Source organism: Excalfactoria chinensis, chromosome 3, assembly GCF_039878825.1.
Source record: "Excalfactoria chinensis isolate bCotChi1 chromosome 3, bCotChi1.hap2, whole genome shotgun sequence".
Lineage (NCBI taxonomy): Eukaryota > Metazoa > Chordata > Aves > Galliformes > Phasianidae > Excalfactoria > Excalfactoria chinensis.
Genome location: NC_092827.1, coordinates 82956894 through 82975987, shown reverse-complemented (window position 1 = coordinate 82975987; position 19094 = coordinate 82956894). Strand labels below are relative to the sequence as shown.

The window sequence follows — 19094 nt, the reverse complement described above, 5'->3', positions numbered from 1 at the left end:
ACACTGAGAACACAACTGAAAAATGAGACGTGCATGAGAAGCTTCCAACCTTTTTTTTTAAACATAGGTATGATATCTGTTATATTTTACGGTATAGGTCATGAGCTCTGCCTTAGGATTTCACAATATTTCAGTCTTTTTATTTGTAAACAGGCCATGATGTTTATTATTATGACCCAGTTTACTGAGAGTGTAAAATATGCTGACTGGTACGTTTGAAGGAATGGCACAGATATAAAACTGTCCTTTCAGATTCCCTTTGAACCACTTCGTTTGATAGCCTGAGCCATCAGAAGGGTAATTAATTTATGGACTGTACACCTGTTAAATGTAATATGTCAAAACTGTGGCTGTAAATGATATCCTGATAAGGTCAAACTTTGAGGTGTTGTAATAGTTGAAGGTCTGACACCTACATCATGTTTGCATGTACTAGGTAATATTTAAATAGGAGATACAATGTTTACACAGTGAGGTCCCAAATATGGGCAATCACCCCACTGCTCAGGTGGGTACGTGAGTTCTGTTAGTATACGTAGGAGTCTAGACGATGAAAGCAATCTGGGCAAAGCCAGAATAGTACCTGTGTCTTTCCTGCCTCACTGACTTGCCATTTGATGAGAGGTTACATCAGAGCCAACCTGTGGATTATATTTCCAGTTCTTCTTGCTGCCCACACAGCACCTTTCTGTGCGTGATAGGGATTGCTTTGCTCTGGTACACTGAGCACTAGGTGCATCAGCAAATCTCTTGCTCGTTATCCTCCATAAGCAATAGTTTTGAGGCAAGGATCTATCTTTTCTTATTAATGTTGTTTTCTTAACAGTTTTTCCAGTTCCTTAGCATTTCAAAGTGGATAGTAAATGAGAAACTCTCTGTCATGAATAGTGGACTGTTTTCAAATTTTATTGTTGTATTTCTTTCCATGCTAAATTTAGTTTAGAGTGACTTTTAAAAGTAGCAATAATAATCAACATGTGGCAACAGCCAACATTAGGAGATGTTTTGATAGGCCAGAAAGACATTTACTCTTTGAAAGAATATGCAACTCTTAAACAGTGTAATGTTTCAAGAATTAGATACTTCATTTTGAAAGTGCTTTGTCAAAAACCATTTTTTTTGCAGTTGGTTCATCCTTCCTCTTTTTTCAGACATGATCTGTGTGGTTTGACAGCTGGGCACTTCACCTTGGCTAGTCCATAACCAGGGCTTTGTGTGACTGAGACTGCCAATTAGTTGTCTACGTGAGCAATCATAATTTTGCTGATGGCTTTCAAAGAAGGAGTATGCAGTGTGTTTAGCTAATGTAGCATGGTTTACCAATAGCTTTGGAAATACCGTTTGTGCATTCGAATCGAAGTGGATTCCAGACCAAGGGTAAAACTACAGTGATCTGCAAAAGTAGAGGCTACTCCTGGCAGGGATGCTGCTCTCATGCTCTTCCCTTTCTCAGGGGGGCGGGGTTGCACGTTTTCACTGGTCACCATGTAGAATAGGCAACAGCTGTGCTCTGGAACATATGCCCAAAGCAAAATTCACTGGAGAAACCTTTTCCTGGCTGTGTTTTAGATTTAATATGTTTTCATCTTGTTTGTTGGCCGTTTCCTTATTGCATTTGATGGGTAGGCAGGAAAGCAGCTGCAAGCAGTCTGCTTTGCAACTGCTGCTAGCAGGCAGCGGAAGGCGTGCTACAGCTGTTGTCTGATGTTATGGTTGGTGAAACACCAGCTTCTAGCACTACCACCCTTCCTGCTCTGCCCATCAGTGTGCTGCCACCTCAGTAGGGCTGTGAGTGGGCAGCTGAATAACCATGCAGCAAGAACAGACATTCAGGTGGTTACTCTTAAAACACGTGTATTTATTGCTTTCTTTCTGCTCCCTCCTCCCCCGATTATATAATGTTCTAGAGGGGGCACAAAGGAAACAAACAAACAGTTCTTCTCCAGATTACCCAGGGTGGCTGACTGCACAGCCACCACTATTGTTTAGCTTTGGAAGGCTGCCTCAGGATGGCTTTTAAAGGTTGGATACAGATGTCTTGTTTCTCACATTTTCTGCATGTTAGATTTAGTTTAGGCAAAATGCCCATAGGATGGAGGAGCTCAGCATAGGACCTGAGACTTGTGGATGCTGAATCTGGCACTGCCTTCCCCGGCACTGTAAACTCCTGGTATTCCACTCTTCTCTATCAGTTCTTGCTCTGCTCTGTTTTCTGGCAGTGAAGTGGCAATGAGGTGTGATTTACAAGCCTAACTATTTCACAACAGCCTTCCATCTCCTGAAGGCAGAGCTGCTGTTGACTGGTGAGGCTTTATGCTCTGGCTTGGATGACTTCATTTCTCTAAAGGATTTGGGTAATCACTGAAGAAATTACAGTTCTCTCTTTTGTGGGGTGGAGGTAAGGGTGCAGCAGCAATGTAGCAGCTGCTGGAATGTGATACCTTTGGTCCCGAAGGTAATTGTCTACTGAAATGTGGTTGCAGTTTCTTTTCAGAAAGAATAAAGCAAAATAATTGAAGGACTGTTTTCCTGCAGAAACACAATTAGTTTCTTATATGTGAAGAATTAGTATTAACTGGTGATCCTTCTTGCAATTCACAGTGTCATTAAATTCATCTCTGTAAACTTGATTATTTTATATTGATTAGAGATATTAATAGGTGTTGGGTTGTTTGGTTTTTTTTTTTCCTATATGGAAAGATAGGTGGGAGTGTTTCCAATAAGCTGCTGGAGGGATGATAACATAAGCAACATATCTGCCTCACATGTCATCTGTGGTTTCTACAGCCTGCTATGCTAGGAGGTAGAGATCCTGGTTCTGTGAGAATGCGGGTGGACCTTTTCCAACCTTCATACAACCATAGATAATCTTCTGGGTAGCAGGATCATTACCAAGGAAATTCAACCTTCCTTTTTTGGTTTTCATTTACTAATGATAATGCTGGAAGACCATGTCCGTTCCTTGGCCTGTGTGGCTTGAGGGACTTGTAGCTTTTAGGAAGTACCCCAGATCCCTCATCTGGATCTGGGACACTGAAAAGCAATGGCAGGGTGGCAAGGAACTTCTTTCTCCTGTCTTAGTATGGCTTTCCTCAAAAGTCAGAGAAACCATGTGCACCCACCTCTGAAGACTGTGTGGTTTGGAGTGGGTTTTGGTGCTTAAAAAGCTGAAGTATCTCAAAGGACACTTTGCTTAGGCTCATCATCTGACTGATGCTTCTGCAGTCTTTGAAACATCAACTGTTCTTACCAGATGTGTAATGTTCCCACGTGGGTTACAAAAATCCAGAGAGAAAAAAGAAAACCAAACCAAAGAAACAGCACCAAAAAACCCCTACCCACTCATCAAACAAAGCTTAACAAACCTTGTTTTTTCAACATGCTTGTTTCTATTCCTGATCTTTAACGTGCTTTATTATGTTAGATTGCGAAGGTAGGTTGTTTGATTATTTGTTGTTGTTGTTTGTTTTTCTTTTTCTTTTTCATGGTACACCATTGTATTTTGCACTGTTAATACACAGGGAGTTTTTTCCTAGGCAAAGGCTATTTGCCTTCTTTGTGTGTTTTATTTTAGTGAGAGTTGTGCTAAATATTGCGAGAGAAGGGAAGCCTGAGATGTGTTTAGGTCTGTTAAAGGTAGACACCTGTTGGAGATAGGAGGGTTGTAAGAAGGAGATGGCTTAGGATGGCAGGTACTGGCTAGAGATAGGCAAGGAAAAATCCAAATGAGAAGTTAAGGTTTTCATGAAAGATTCGAAGGTAAATAAAGGAACTGTGACCCAAGTCCTCAAATTAGTGGGCAATAGATGGAAGGTGGGCTGAACATTTTCAGGGTGAGCAAGTATACTGGGGGTGTATAGGACACTAGTTTTCACAGTCTCATCCTGAAGATTAGGCTTCTTCAAAGAGCTTACTGCCCTGGTGCAGGTTGGTGTTTGTTTTTTTCTTTTCTTGAGACTGGAACAGCCTGCTGATGGATTTTTCCCATACTTTTTAACTGTTTTAAGGAACGCTAAAATCTATCTGTGCGTCCAGCCCACCCAAGATAGCACTCAGTGTTTCATCTTGCAATGAGAATTGTTTTCTCTAATAATGTGATGCAATACATTGGTTGGGACAAGTGGAAAGCAGGGGGTCTTGGTCAATCCCAGTGCTGCAGCTGTGTGTTGAGTAGCTTGGCTTAGGGCTGTTTACTTAATTGTTCCCTTGCCTTTTGCCCTTTATCGCTTTTCATCATTCAGTTTCTTATGCTCTTTTTATTACAATTATTAATCACAGTCATTGTCTGTCTTGCTTAATGTAGGAGAGTTGTGTTCAGCTGACTGTCTGGGTTTTTTCCTGATATTTTTGTTTGGTTTTGGCTTTTTAAATCACTGCAGAGGTCAGTTCCTCCAGTGTGGTTCCTCCAGTTCCTCCAGGAGCTGCTGGAAAATGAAGATACTATTAGAGTTATGCAGATGGATAATTCCATGGTAAGAAATGCCAAGCTCTTGGTGCTCTCTCTTAACTGTGTGTTTTTATGAACCTTTTTACCAACTGTTTGTTCGTGAGCATTGAAAAAAATTCTGCACATCCTTGTTTTTGAATGGAGACGTGAACTTCCCCTATGTATTTTTGATTATGCTGCTGTTGGAAATAAAAGCTTAAATTGGGGGGTATTTAATATGCTTACAACATTTGAGAATGAACTATTCGAAGAATGATAGAGAGATGAGGCAAAATATATGCAATACATATTCACAAATAGCTTTGTTTTGACATTTATCTTGCTGCATTCATTCTGCCAACTGGCTTCAGGCACGGCTACCAAAAGAATGAACACATGTTGCATTCATTAGTTCTCATCTGGCTGTGCTTCATCTCGCAAGGCAGACAAAATCACGATCGTACTAAATAGATTGTAATGCATTTGTAATACAAGGTCTCTTCCGCTTAACAGAATGATAGCATTGCAAAGCTCCTGCTCTTAAACCCCTGGTATTTTGCTTCATTTTAATGAAATGAATACAAGTATACTGCTAGTGACGTCATTGCTTTTTTGCCTAGAAAGATGTCATAGGAAAAATATTCCAATATAATACTAAACAAATAGCCACCCTGTTGCCCTCCCCTCTGTGTGAACTTTTCATTTCGTATTGTGCTGTTACTGCTGTTAAATTGATTTTCTTTGACATAAATAGACATGCTTTGGAACAATAATCCTTTATTTGGGTTGACCAAATATAAAAATCCTTATCATTAGCATTTTGCAGTGGTTCTTAATATTCAGGCTTATTGCAAATAGACTACTGTTGTCTTTTCGTAGTTACCATCACAGTATTAAAGCTGTGTTTAATGGTCTTTGTGAATATGTTGTGTTGTCTCTCTGGAAGAGACACGGCAGGGTATGTCTGTGTGACAGCCTAATTGCTTTAGTTTTAAATGGAGAGCACTGCAAGACGGTGCGTGCGTATGTAAACAATGGCCATTTTCTGACTTTGAAGCAGGTTGAAGAGCAGCTGGAAAATTCTGCTTCCCTTAAGGGGAAGGAAAAAAAAAAGGGGGGCAAGAAAGTCATAATGTTGGGCTCGCTGATAGCTAGCTAGCGCACAGTGAAGTATTTCTGTGCCGCATGCACTCGTAAGTGCCTTTATTGGTGTATTTCTGACGTCGGAGGTCTAGCCACTCCCTGCGGCAGCCTGAGATTTTTGTCCCCATCCCACCCCCTCCAGCCTCTGGCCAGGGCTGCAGGCAGAGGGGCCAAGCTGGGGGCTGACAGCAAGCCCCCGGGACCGAAGTGGGGCCAGCAATGGAGGGCAGCTTGCCCTGCCTGGCAGCCGGCTGTGATCCCATAGCACTGGGGAGCTTCTGCATGGGTAAAGTATGGTCACCTCTGGGCAAGGGAGGGGGAAATCTGTGCACATCGAGGGGGGAAGATTTATCCGGGAGGTGGAGTCGAGTTCAGCCTTGCTAGCAGCTGGCAAGGTGTGCTTGTGGAGAGGCTGAGACAGTTTGCTGCAGTGTGATGTCCTTGAGCAAACTTTATGAGAAACCAATAAATCTGTTATCTGTGGATAGGAGGGGAAACAGCAGGAAGGTGATGGGGAGGTTAATACTTAGCAGGGCAGGATCCTTCTGGTGCGGTGGCTTTGGTGGTGTGTGTGCCCTTTGGCAGCACATCCCAGAGTGGGTCGTGCACTGCCAGGGAGGAGTGCTCTGAGCACCCCTTTCACGCATGGTGAGAGCTGCTGCTGCGTGCTCCCTTTGGTGCACAGCTTCATTTTATGTTGCAGATAGAACAGCTTGATGAAGCTTCTGCAGGGAAACATGGGCTGCACAAGGGCCTCTCAGGCAGGAGGCAGTAAAGATTCATTGAAAATAAGTGGCAAAAATAACTCTATCTGCTGCAGTTTAAAGTTACTGCATTTCTGTGTGTGTAAAATGTTTATTTGCCCTTCAGAGGTAAGATTTTTTTTTCCCCCCACTTTTATTTTTGTCAGCAACTTGGTAAATCTGAAATCTTTCAATACAGCCTTCCTTTCTGTAGGCAGCTGCTATCAAACTGACCTCTGTTCTGTATAAAACAGATGATAATTGCAGCATTCTTGCTATATCAGCCAAAAGTATGAGTTCAGTTATTAGGGGGGAAAAAATTAAAAACAAGCAAACCAGATTAGTGACCACGTGTATTTGTTCTTGTACATAGCAGAGAAGTGCATTATTCCCAGTGAAACTTTACTGGGCACTTCTTTTATTGCAGTTTTGATATAAGTACAGCATCTCACAGCAAAACTTCTCATGTTCTGTCTAAAATACATCTGTCAACAGGAAAACTTCTTTTAAAAAATGAGTAAGGGCAGGTACTCAGTGCAGAAATCTGTACCTGTATTTAATGGGAGAAGAAAGAAATGACCTTGCTACAGCGTGCTTTCTTAAAGTGAGCAACGCACTGAACTTTATCTGCTTCAGAATTCGAAGCATTTGGTTTAAAATTTAAGATGTTGCAACTCTAGGGAAAAAAGAGGGAGGGTGAATTGGAAATCTTGAAATTACAAGTGCTTCATACAGCCTTGTCAGTCATTTCCATTGACTTTAATGGCTTTTTTTGGGAGGGTGGGGGGAGATCACTATAGCACAGTCTCAGGCTTGAGTTTAAGGCATACACAGAGCTTTAGAAGCATGGCATGATGGTCTGGCCTCTAAGATGTTTAGAAATCTAGCACAGTAAGGTGCAAGAAATATATCATTTTCTCAAAACATACTTTTTACTTGAATCAGAATTTTCTAGGATGCAGGAAAAAGAACAGTAAATTTTGGTACAAAATTGAGATACTGTTGAATGAAAGTTCAAGTCAGCATTTGTAATTGAAAGAAAATGCAACTTTGGATATTTTTAGCAGTGTAATATATTCTGCTGATTTAAAATTTCATTCCTACTTACGTCATAAGACCTAATGTACCCTTGTATAAAATTTTTGTGGAATGTGCCCTGGCTGTCAAGTAAACTTACAGAAATGAGAAAGTGCTATCATGGTGAATCTACGTAGAGCTTTGTTCGTATGAAGATTCTAACCACATCCTCAAGAGCTCCTTGCATTGAGGGCTTTTAGAAGCTTCACGAGATGACAACTAGTAACAAGAAGTAGGTAAAAACCTTCAGATTAAGTTCCAGGGTGTTTTGTTTTGTTTTGTTTGGCAGTATGTATTCTTTCTGTTTGTGTGAAGGAGATTAAGACCTTTGTCATGAGAACTGTTGCTACTCTATGTTCCCTGTAACAATGAATTAGTTTGTGCTCAGCAAACACAGAATCAAAGGAAAATAACAAAACTCAGATCTTCTTCTTTTGGTGTGTTTTGTTTGTTTGTTTGTTTTGTTGTTTGTTTGTTTTTGACTATCATTATATGTCCATACATCTACTTACTCATTTCTTGGCAAAGCTAAAAACAAATTCAGTTTTTTTTCAGCAGGGAAAAACTGGAACTTCCTTTTAATAAATGGGAAGTCGGTGCTGAGAGGAAGCTTATTCAGATTTTTAAGAAAGCTACTTTGGTGTTAATAGTGTTGACTTTTTTTTTTCTTTCATATACTTGTGTTAGTGAGTCTTTCGCAACTAAAACATGGCCAGGCTTATGTCATGACACATCTCTTCAGAAAGATCTTGGCTATCAAATTAGATCTGGGCTAGAACTTAGGTTATACAGGTCAGGGTACAGATTGATGCCCCACTAGAAGGTCAGACTGTTCCCTATCAAGAGGATCAGCATTCACCAGGAGCTGAAGATGCAAAGGGTTGCATCATTTGAGACTTGACCATTCCTGCCTGTAAATGAAGTCTAAAAGTGCCTAGAAATCAGACTTTCTAAAAGTAGTGTTGGGTGGAATTCACTTTTCTGTTAAAATTTATTTACTTTTATGCTGTGCTTTATGTAAGGAAATGCTGATATATGCCGTTCTTACTGGTGTCCTTCTGCAATAAGGATCCTGCTCTTAGGTCTAGAGGTGAAATTCTATCTCATTATAGGGTATGAGAATACCACAGACACATTATTCTTCAACCTCTTGTAGAGTTACATATGCTTGTTTCTAATTCTACTTCCTACTTCCTTAGCAGGATACTATAGCTCTACGTGCATCTTCCTACTGATTTGGTAAAGTTAAATTAGCCTTTTATTCAGCTGTTATACAAGGTAATTGTAAGTGCTGTTTGAATGAACATTATTTACTTGCTTTGTGCATTAGCTGAGCATGTGCTTAATGAAGTAAGCGGTAAGCTAGACCAGCTTGTTCTGATTCCAGCTTCATTGGTTGCATCATCTAAGTGTCATTTACTTGTTATATGCCACTTATTTTTCAGGTAGCTGAGGGCAAGGGAGTTGTCTTGCTGTGTTCAGGAGGAGACAGCAAGGCAGCATGATGTGAAGGAAGGTATTGGACTCTGATGTACATCACTGACTGTAGACCTGGGCATGGTTCTGGGCAACTGGCTCTAGGTGTCCCTGCTTAAGAAGGGGCCGAACCAGCTGAGCTCCAGAGGACTCTGCTGACCTTGACCAGTCTGTGGAAACTTTTGCATAGACACATATTAAACTAAATGAATAAAATGTAAAAAAACCCAAAAACTTCCAATGTGAACCTCCACTAAAAGACAAAAAAAAAAAAATTATCCCTGGTGTATATAAATACCTAAATATCTACAGTAAATATCTGCACTTTAACACCAGTAACACCAGAGCTATTAAGACAGGAAATAAAATTACAAATTTAAACGTGGTTAAGGGGTTTCATCTTACACTTTTAAGATGGCAATGCCTACTTGACTCAGTGGAATAGTCTCAGTTCTTTAACATGATAGTTCATTTTGAAACATGTGGTTATGGTTTTGTGCAAAGTTTCTTCTGCTTTGCCTGTTCTGCTCTCTCACTTCTAGCAGTTCTAGGAATATGTATTAGTCATCACAAGGAGGTTGAAACGATGACTGGCACAGGGTAGCGGTTAGCGTATTTTTTTTTAGCACTTGCAGTAAGTGGATGGCAAATCACATTGAAAATTGCTTTAAATTAAAATTAGAGAAGTATCAAAGGTGCAGTTGATGTGATAAGCTGTCGTTAAAGGTCAGACAGAAAGACTCAGATGTGCACTCACATTCTCAAGAGTGAGATTTTGCTCACAAATGTTGAGTTATGCCCAGATACTAGATCTAGAAAATTATGAACTTTGCATCACACTTCTGCATCACATGGAAGAGTAAATGCGGCAGCATTTCAAACCTCCCTTCAGGCATGCTTCTCTAACCTGTTCATTCTGCAGTTGGCACAGAGCAGCTGTGAGAGTAGGATGTGCAAATAAACTCAGCAAAAATTGCTGAACATGCAGATTGTGAGGAGGAGAAGGGATGGAAGGACCACGTGTTACAGTCATTAGTCAGACTTACTGTGTGATGAGAAGACAGTTTGATGCATAATAACAGTATAGGTAGAGTTTAGATACTGTATTTTCTCCCTTTGTTCTTCCTTTTTTTGACTTTTTTTGTTTGTTTGTTTTTACACTTTAAAATGGCATGAGATTGTTTTTCTTTTCCCTTGTTTGCCTGTGGTGCTATTCAGAAGTACTTTAAACCATGACAGTACTCAGATTGCTTATATCTGTGAAACACATTGAGGGAAGTCTCCTTCCAGGAGAAGCTGAATGAGTTTTCTTCTCTGTCCATGGGTCATTGCTAGGAGTTCTTCCCAGCTCTGAGAGATATGATCTGAATTTAGCATTTTGCCTGCCTACAGTGACTTGGGTTTGAGCATGGACAAGGGCTGGTCCCACTTGGTTAGAGCATGGCCTTTAGCATGAGTTTTGGAGGTCTGTGTGAAGGTGGAAACTCACAGCATGTTGACACAGAGGGTTAATAAATGTGGGCTGATAGCCTGGCTTTCCTTCTTGAGTAAAAGTGTGTGCTTGAGTAGCTCCTATGGGGAAGCTGTGATGCTGTTGACTCCCTATTCTGCTTTCTTGATGGTGGTTTATGTGGCCATACCCTACTCTGTAGCCCAAAGATGCTGACTACAAATGCACCCATCCTGCACTTGTACCAACTTAGTTCCTTTCCTGGTAACATTTTAAAAAAAATAATAAAAATAGTTGGAAAATAAGATGCTCAGAATGATTACAAGGTGTTGAGATAGTACCACACAATTTGTTTTTTCTTACTGATATATTAAGTCAGAGCAGTGGGATCTTTTTTGTACATGAAGGAGTGTGTTACTTTGACTGAGATGTTGTGAAGAAATAGCAGGCTCTTGGATAGTTGTTCTATATATTTAATATATATTTATATTATATATATATTATATTATGCATTATATATATATTAATATTAATTATATATTATATAATTCTATATATTGTCTATGCATATTACATATTTAAGTAGCTACTGTAGTTAATACTTAATGAATGTATGTGAAATTAATCTTAATTTGCCAGAGTCAAAGGAATACTGGATAACTCTGGTTTAAGAGGACAGCTGCCTTCAAAATAACTTAGTTATCTTTCAGGTTTAAGATTATTCCTCCTAGATACAAGAAAGTTGCAGGAATCTACAGAGTGTTAGAACGGGAAGAGAAGCAACAGTGACCTACAGTATATGGCTCATTGTCCAGTATGTTTTTCTCTTTTTTAGAAGAGTTATGAAGCTTATCAACTTCCTAGTTCACATTTTCAGCTCAGTGCTTCTGCTTTTTGTGAAGCTGTGTTTTGAGCACAGAAAGATCCTTCTTTCTAATGAGACTTTGGTGTCAATTTGTAGTGAAGGTACTTGATTTGAAAGAATGACAAATGAAATGGGCAAAGCTTGAGGCAGCTTTTTCATGATTCACGAGGCTGCTGTTATTCAGTCACAACCAGATCTAATTCTTGGTTATCTGTGAAGTGTCTGTACAACTTGATTACTTCTAATAACAGACTTATATATTATAACCAGTCCTATTTTCTTTGCTATTTATAGGTTTTTTTTTTTGTTTTTTTTTTTGCCTAAAAAATGTCGCTTTGGTAACAAATAGTAGGAAAATAAGCCTGATGATTTTTTCCACATTAGAGGTTTCATCCATGTAAAAAATAACTATAAATATGATATGAGATATGATTGATGCATTTTGTATGGAACATCTACATAAAACATGGTGAAATTTTGGAAGCTCTTAACATGAACATTTGTCACGAGTAAGTAAACCTTGTCACGAACGAATGAAATTAGCTTAATTTCTTTGTAACATTGTTTGTTTGTAGGATTAGAGCCTTTGCAGAAAGTTTTTTAGTGGTGTCCTTATTGAAGAAAACATGGCAGCACCTGGTGGCGGAGCTGCAGACTGAGTTGTTTAGGAGATTACGTTGCTTTGTCAAATATGAAATGCTGATGTGAAATCCTTTTTAAGTAGCTGAGGGCAGCATGATGCAGAATGGCAGGTTTGGTGGCCATGCAGTAAGGCTTCTGTCAAACAGTAGCAGCCACAGCAGCAGGAAAGCTGTGAGCAATGCTTTCCACCCACACCTTGTTTATAGGAAGTGCTCACTTCAGGGCTTCGCTGGGACTGTTTAGTTGCTGATGTAATAAAACAAAGGAGTGTGTCTAAAGAACTAGTTAGGTTTTTAACTGTATTTATGATCAGTTCCTCTTTTTGAGGGTGGCTATCAACTTATACCAGTGTACATATTTCTGCTTCCTGTCTGCTCTGAAGTGTTTTCTGTGTCACATAGAATGGAAATACTCCCTTTATTTCTCAATACTTGCTTTTCTGTGGCAACAGAAATGAAGCTAACTATTAATGTGCTGTGAGTGGCTGCAGATAGCAGCTCATAGCCAGACTGTGTGGGAGTTGCAGAGCTTGTGCTTCATCCTTGGATTGGAGCAGATAGCCTAGCTGTGTTGCAAAAGTCAGGGAGGCATCTCAGTGGAGGAAAACCAAAGTGGGTTTTGGGTCTGCTCCTGTCTGTGTCCTCCTGAATGTAGGTCATGATCACAGAGGTCTGGTCTTGTGTACCCAAGAACCAATGGGCCTTTAAAAATAGCAAAAGGAAGCCTTGTGTCTATGCTTGCCTACACAAAGAGGATAGCTGGGGCCCTGGGCAACCTGAGCTGGTGCTTGACTTAGCAAGTCACAGCCCTGCCCATGTCCGGGGGTTGGGCTGGAAGGGGATGATCTTTGAGGTCTGTTCCAAGCCCTTCTATGAGATATTGTTACATTCACGAGGTTGCATCCTCTGGTTGCAGCAGTAAAGGTAACATGTTCTGCACTAGATAGAACACTTCATCCAGAAGTGCTTGTCTCTCAGTACAGTTTATTATTTACTGGGAAGGGAACATATTGTTATTGCTTGCAGGTAAGAAAATACAAGGAAGGACAATGACATTGCAAGGTCTCTTCAGAGAAAAGTGGGAGATTGCATGGTGCTGTAAGTGGAAGGAACTCATATACCTGAAATACCAGAAAACTAAGATAATACAAGTTGATAAGCCTCTTCCCATGCCAGTCTTTTCATTTATCTGAAATGGCTGTGTCATGTAATTCAGACATACAAGTGCCAGAGATTACCCTCATGTGAATGCCAGCTTGGTGCAAGGAAGTGCCTACTGAGCACTGGAACCCACAGGATCCCATTGTTCCTAGCAGAGTAAGAGAGACTACATTCTCTGCAGGAGCAAGGGGGGTTTCAGGATGGGCAACCCAAGGGATGCCAGCAACACAAAAATGAGTAACAGTGGGCTGGTGGTGAGGAGCGTGGCATCCACAAGAGGGTCACTGTGGATTTTAGGAGGGATGAAGAGCAGTCTGCATGGCAAGGCTGAATTTTGACCTTGAAACAGTACCACAAAGGGTGGGCTGGGCCAGCTTTAAGGAAGATCAACAGTGAGTGAGAAAAGCATGCACTATGCTGTGTTTAATATCAATATCAGTTAATGAATCTCTGTAACCAGACAGTACTCTAATACACATATTTTTGTGTGTCCATCATTTCAGGAGAAGAGCATTCCTCTTGTGTAAATGTAATACTAAATCAACATGATAACGTCCTATAGCCTGTAAAATATATGCAAACGCTGGCAGAAGCACAACCGATGCAACACAGATTCATAAGTAGACAGTTTGAATAAAAACGTATTTATTTGGGAAGGGAAATTAATTAAATAGACCACGGATCTCTGTTTTTCTTGACTTAATGGACAACTGCATTTTTGATAGTGTGGGTTAAAATAGCACAGGGTGAGACTGAACAAACTTTTTACAGTGTTGTTTCTGGTGTTACAGATTAGATACTCTTTTATGGGTCTTGAGGGAAGGAAAAAAGGGTAGCACAATGTAGCATCCAGCACAATTAATTTCAGTAGTGTTCCAGTATTTCCATTTAGGCACATAATGCCTAACTGGATTCCTAGATAACAGAAGCTGGAGATCATTCATTTGTATGTCATGATTTGAGATGAGAAAATTTTGCAAATAAACACTGCATGGTACAAAATAAATTGAATGCTTTGACTGATGTTATCTCACTTAATGATTTGAGTGCTTTTCTGTTGTGCTTCTGAAATTAGACAACACAACTGATGAGAATATAGTGAATGTAGTGGGTAGAAACAGCTTTCCTCCGGGGCAAAAATGTTCTTTTCAGAAGGTCAAACAAACAAAAACTCAGATTGGTTTGTTGCCTGAATGAACAATAAATGCTTAAGATATTGGAGGGTGTCCATAAATTTCAGATTAAAGCTATGTTGGTATTACTGAATACTGTTTTGCAGCAGAAGAGATTTGCTGCAGAGATGGTAAATGTTGAGTTTGGCGTGAGATGTTGCAAGCTGAAGATTGAATGCTTTGCAAACTGGATTTTATTTGCACATTAGTGAAATAAAATTGGAAAATTGGCAGTAACCTGTATGAATTGAAGTTTAAATTCTACAAAAATAGGCCTAAATATACAGACACTGCTCTAAATAGGAATTAATATCATCACTCTGACAAGAACAGTTAAATAAGTAAATAAGATGCCTGGGGAAGGAGTGGAAGAATCTGACGTGACTGTGAGTGCTCTTTTAATTTTTTTCCCCTCCACTTACAAACCTTAACACCAACTTCCACTTCCTTGCCCTGCAGTTGTAACTGGTGGGTACCACTTTGTGTAAACGAGTTGGTAAAATGTTCCTGGAAAGAGATATTTCTTGGTGCACTCTGCACGGCATTCACTGAACCTGCTGTGTGATGCTTGGGTATTTTTGTCCAAGCCTGGATAGTGCCAGTATCATCTTGAATGACGTTGAGCAGATCAGTGACAAGTAGCACTATTGTCTTTTGTTGATTTATGTAGTCATGTAACATCTGTAATGCAAATGGTTATGTATGTGAAGTTCAAGATTGAACACAGAATGCATAATGGGGGTAGTCCTTCAAACCTGTATTTAGACTTCTGGATCATGTAGGTGTTAAGGTGCAGCCTTTAATTACTTGATTCTCTTCGAAATTAGTCCTCAGAAATGATAAGTCTAGCAAAAAAGCAGTTGCTTGGTATTTAGTTGCTTTTAATTTTCCTTGGTTGGCTACCTTTGTTATTTTTATGGCGGGGCTTTTAGTCTCATTTTTCAAGGATTTCAACACCGACTTTGCTACAGAACTTACGGTAGTGTCTCAGTAGCCTACCAGTGTTAATTAACCTTTATGGGTTAAGTGTGGGATGATACTTGCATTTAACAGATGAAGAGCATAGTTAAAAAGATTAAGGTCAAAAGCATCTGCTAATAACCCAATTTTCTAATTAAGTTATTGGCCAGTAGGCAGGACATCCCCATGCCTGTCAGAAGCCTGATTGCCGTGGGCATGAAGTGCCTGGGAGAGCTGACTGGGCTCAGGAGAAAGACACAGACATTTTTAGCCTGCTCTGTTTGGTTAGAAAAGTTACAAATTTATAACTTTTAAATTAGGACTTAAGGACTTTATCATGAAAGTGTTCACTATTGTAAATAATACTGACATTTCTAGCATAATTATGATATGTATACAATAGTATATTATATAATATACAATATACATAATAATATATATTATATAGATATAATATAGACATGTATATTTTATGTATATACATTTCTAGCATAACATGATATATTCATATATATGTGATATATATTCAACTTTGTTGAAAATATACTACTGATCTTGAAGATTTTTTCCAATCTAGAAGATTTTAAGACTCACTGTTATTTTTAATGCATGTGCAATTTATAGCAGAGCAGTTGATTGCAGCAGTCACTGTAAACTATTTAATTCCCTTGTGAACTTCCAAGCATGTATGTTATATAACAGCAGGAGTTGCTGTGCCTCACTTTCTATTGCTGTGGCATGAAAGTAGTGTGTCATCTGATATTAAAAAGAATCTGGGATGACTGGGACTGTTGCTGAACAAGTTATGTAGAGCATCCCACACAGGTTCTTGTAGCCATCATGTGTTGTTCAGAAGCACTGTTTTGGAAGATAAGGGCATGTCTTGCCAGTTGAAGGCCAAGCATTGAAAAGCTTGAGCTGCAGAAGACTATCTGAGGGATCAGGTGCTAACCAATGCTGGAAAAAGAAAATTATTAAAAAAAACACAAGGCATTTTAATTAGCGGGTGGTGAAAATACAGTGAATGGTTTTAGTGTTTAGATTCATCTTAATGGAGGTGGAGTTGATAAGAAGTATGCATCTGGGGAAAGGATATTTGAGAGACAGCCAGCATAATTACCTGCTTCTTCAACTAATTACATGGATTCCTATGTCAAGCAGGAGAAATGGGCAGAAGTGTTGGTTTGGTTTTGTTTCCTCAGTCTGCTTATCAAATCTAGTATTGGCCAGGTGTGAAGACTGTTCTGTTTCTTGTAAGACATGGGTGCCCAGTAGATAATACAGTTATTGGAAACTTGGGCAAGCTGAATGATCCATTTAATTAAATACAGGGTGGAGTTGTACCCTGTGAATTTTGTGCCATTAAATTTCTAGATTATCAGCATTAAAATGAGTGTTTACAGCAGCAGATGTGCTGGATTATTACAAAAATATTTTTTACCAAAGTGCTGTAACTGTGGTTATTGCCAAGTTATTTTTTCCATGATGTTTTTTGTATTATGTTTTAATCTTTCTCTCTCTTGCTTTTTTTTTATGCCAGCAAGTATATAAATAAATGAATATAAAAGCCTGCATTCTCAGATATGTTCAGCATATACAAGCAAAACTAATTATTAGAGATAAAGATTTAGATCATCACACATGTCGGACTAACTCTTTGAAATGAGACTGCCTCAAAGCATGGGTGATGTTCTCTGTAATGCAGTGTTGCAGTAGTGCAGGTTCACAGATGTGAACTCATTTCAAATTAATCATTAAACAGTCAAAATCTACAAAGATCAGTAGCAGCTGTTGCGTTTCAGAATATTCATGTGCTGTGAGAAAATCTTGTGAATCATCTACAGACAGAACAATGTGCTAATATGGATGTGCAGTACGCTTGATGAAAAATCCAAAGAAAACTTTGTTCCACTGTAGTTGTATGTCTTTGTTCTTATCTTAAAACTAAATGCAAAGCTATGGTGATTTAACTTTATAGTATATGGCATGTTATTTTATTGTTTTTTATAATTGAGTTTTAGGTTCCATGATTGTCTATAAAGATATACACAGATCTGTACAGATCTGCTCCAGATGGACCAGTTTTCATTTATCAAAGTCATGCATAAATTCTTGACAGTATAAACCATATTTCTGTCAAGGTTTTTACTGAGGTTTTTACACACGCTCTAAATTTTCAGCCTTAAGCAAGAGTTTTCTTTTCTTTTGTTTAGTTTTTATGGCTCGGCTCTGTATACTTAACATGCTGGAGTGCACTGATGTACTTTTGAGCAATCTTATTACGTGGTCTATGATTAGAAATGTAGATTACCCTTAATTACGCTTCTGATGTTTTAGGTGCTTACTGTCCATTGGACACTGCGCTTGCTTTTTATAGTCTGATTCTGTGGTAGCATCTGTTCAAGGCTAATGTAGAGTAATATGTTTTGAGTTTGTTTTTGTTATTATTTTTTGTTGTGTTTTTCTTTTACTAACTACCGCAAAGGGGGCTAAGATAAGACTGAATAATAGAATGTCTCAATGTGCCGGTACTAATGCAGCTGTTTGAATGAGGAATGATATCATAAGTTCTTCCTGAAAACCCAGAGAAATGTCTGTGTGAGAAGAAAATAAGTTCAGCTGGTGTTCAGAGTACTAACGTACCACACATGAGCTGTGAGAGGAGACCAATCTGCAATGATCTACCTATCTTAGCTTCAAAACATCTGCATTAGCATAAAGAAGCCTTTTACCTTCATTTGCAGTAGTAAGTGCAGATTTACCAATGAGATCAAGCAGTGCATTGTTCTTAATTCTGCATGGAAGAACTGGGAAATGAGGCAAAGTGAGGGAAAAAGTAGGAAAGGAAGTGAAAGATATATGGGGTAATCCAGAGCGTTAAAGGCATGAGTCTTGCATTTGCAATGGGCAGAACTGGGGAGAACTTCCCACTCAGCTTTCATGTCAATGGCTTTAGCCTCCAGGGACACATTAGGAGTTGATAAGATATCTGTTAGGAAAATCAGACTTGCTTAATCTTCAGTGTTCATGTTTTAATTTGTTTTAATTCCAGTTCTTCCCATGCTCCTTAAGTGACTTTTTATTTCGTGAATTTTGTATTATGAGTGCAGAAGAGAATTTCTGCACCTTTGATAAACCTGTCTTCAGACATATAGGCAACAGAAAACAACAGAGAATTTTTCCTTCACTTAACATGGCAGGAAAATTTTGACTGTTATCTCTCTGGAACTAAAACCCTTAGCCAGAGTCAAATTATTCAGCGGTCTTCAGAAGAAAAGTGACAGGTTGTGCAAATCCATGCCTTCCTGTGCACATGGGCACGTCATAGTTCTAGTGAGCAGGGATTCTTTTGGGTCTGTTGTCTTCTGAAATTGTGAGCCAGATCTTTATACCAGTCCAAGTAATTTCTGTCGCATTTCTGTAATAAAAGGCTCTTAGTGCTCTGGGGAAAACAGAAAACTGTGTGGGTGCCTTGGCAGACAGTGGTTTAAAAATATCTGTGGTTTCTGTGGTTTTATTGGACAAAATGTAGGATTTTCCATCCTGTGGTTTAAATTTCCAAGTGCTGGAGCTTGTAGAATTTGTTTTTCTGAAATGCTGCTTGTGTCTAAAAGCAAGCCCTTATGTTTAGTCAGAGCTGGCAGGAGTTGGCTCCTAGGAGGGATAATGGATACTCTGGAATTGTTTAGGGGCCCCAGTTCAGTTGTAAGATATATATAAATACATACATTTTAAATGTAGAGTGTTTGGTTTTCTCTCAGACAGATGGCGATTAAGGGTGATATCTTTCAAATGCTGTTATCCTCACATACCTGCTCAGTGATACATGAGAAGGAGAGTGAGAGGTGTGTTGGGAGTTCTAAGTGCCTTCACTATGTATTGGATCCCACTGTCAGAGTTCCTTGACAAAGCCTGAGGGAACTTTTGAGCAGCAGGTTTGTTCAGACTGATGGGAGTGGTTTGACTGGTGACTGTGAGAA

At 39.3% G+C, this 19094-nt stretch overlaps 1 protein-coding gene across 5 annotated transcripts in view; it reads left to right on the top strand.

Annotated features, from left to right (window-relative positions):
• EML4 (EMAP like 4) overlaps positions 1-19094 on the top strand; it is a 144136-nt gene that overhangs the window by 53458 nt on the left and 71584 nt on the right. For 4 of the 5 annotated variants that reach the window (XM_072332259.1, XM_072332258.1, XM_072332256.1 and 1 more), the window contains exon 1: positions 5676-5855. The exons of the other annotated variant lie outside the window; for it this stretch is intronic. In XM_072332259.1, coding sequence (XP_072188360.1) covers positions 5789-5855 — 67 coding nt within the window. In that variant the 5' untranslated portion in view covers positions 5676-5788. Of the gene's footprint in view, positions 1-5675; positions 5856-19094 lie in introns of those variants that run through there. 5 annotated transcript variants of the gene reach the window in all.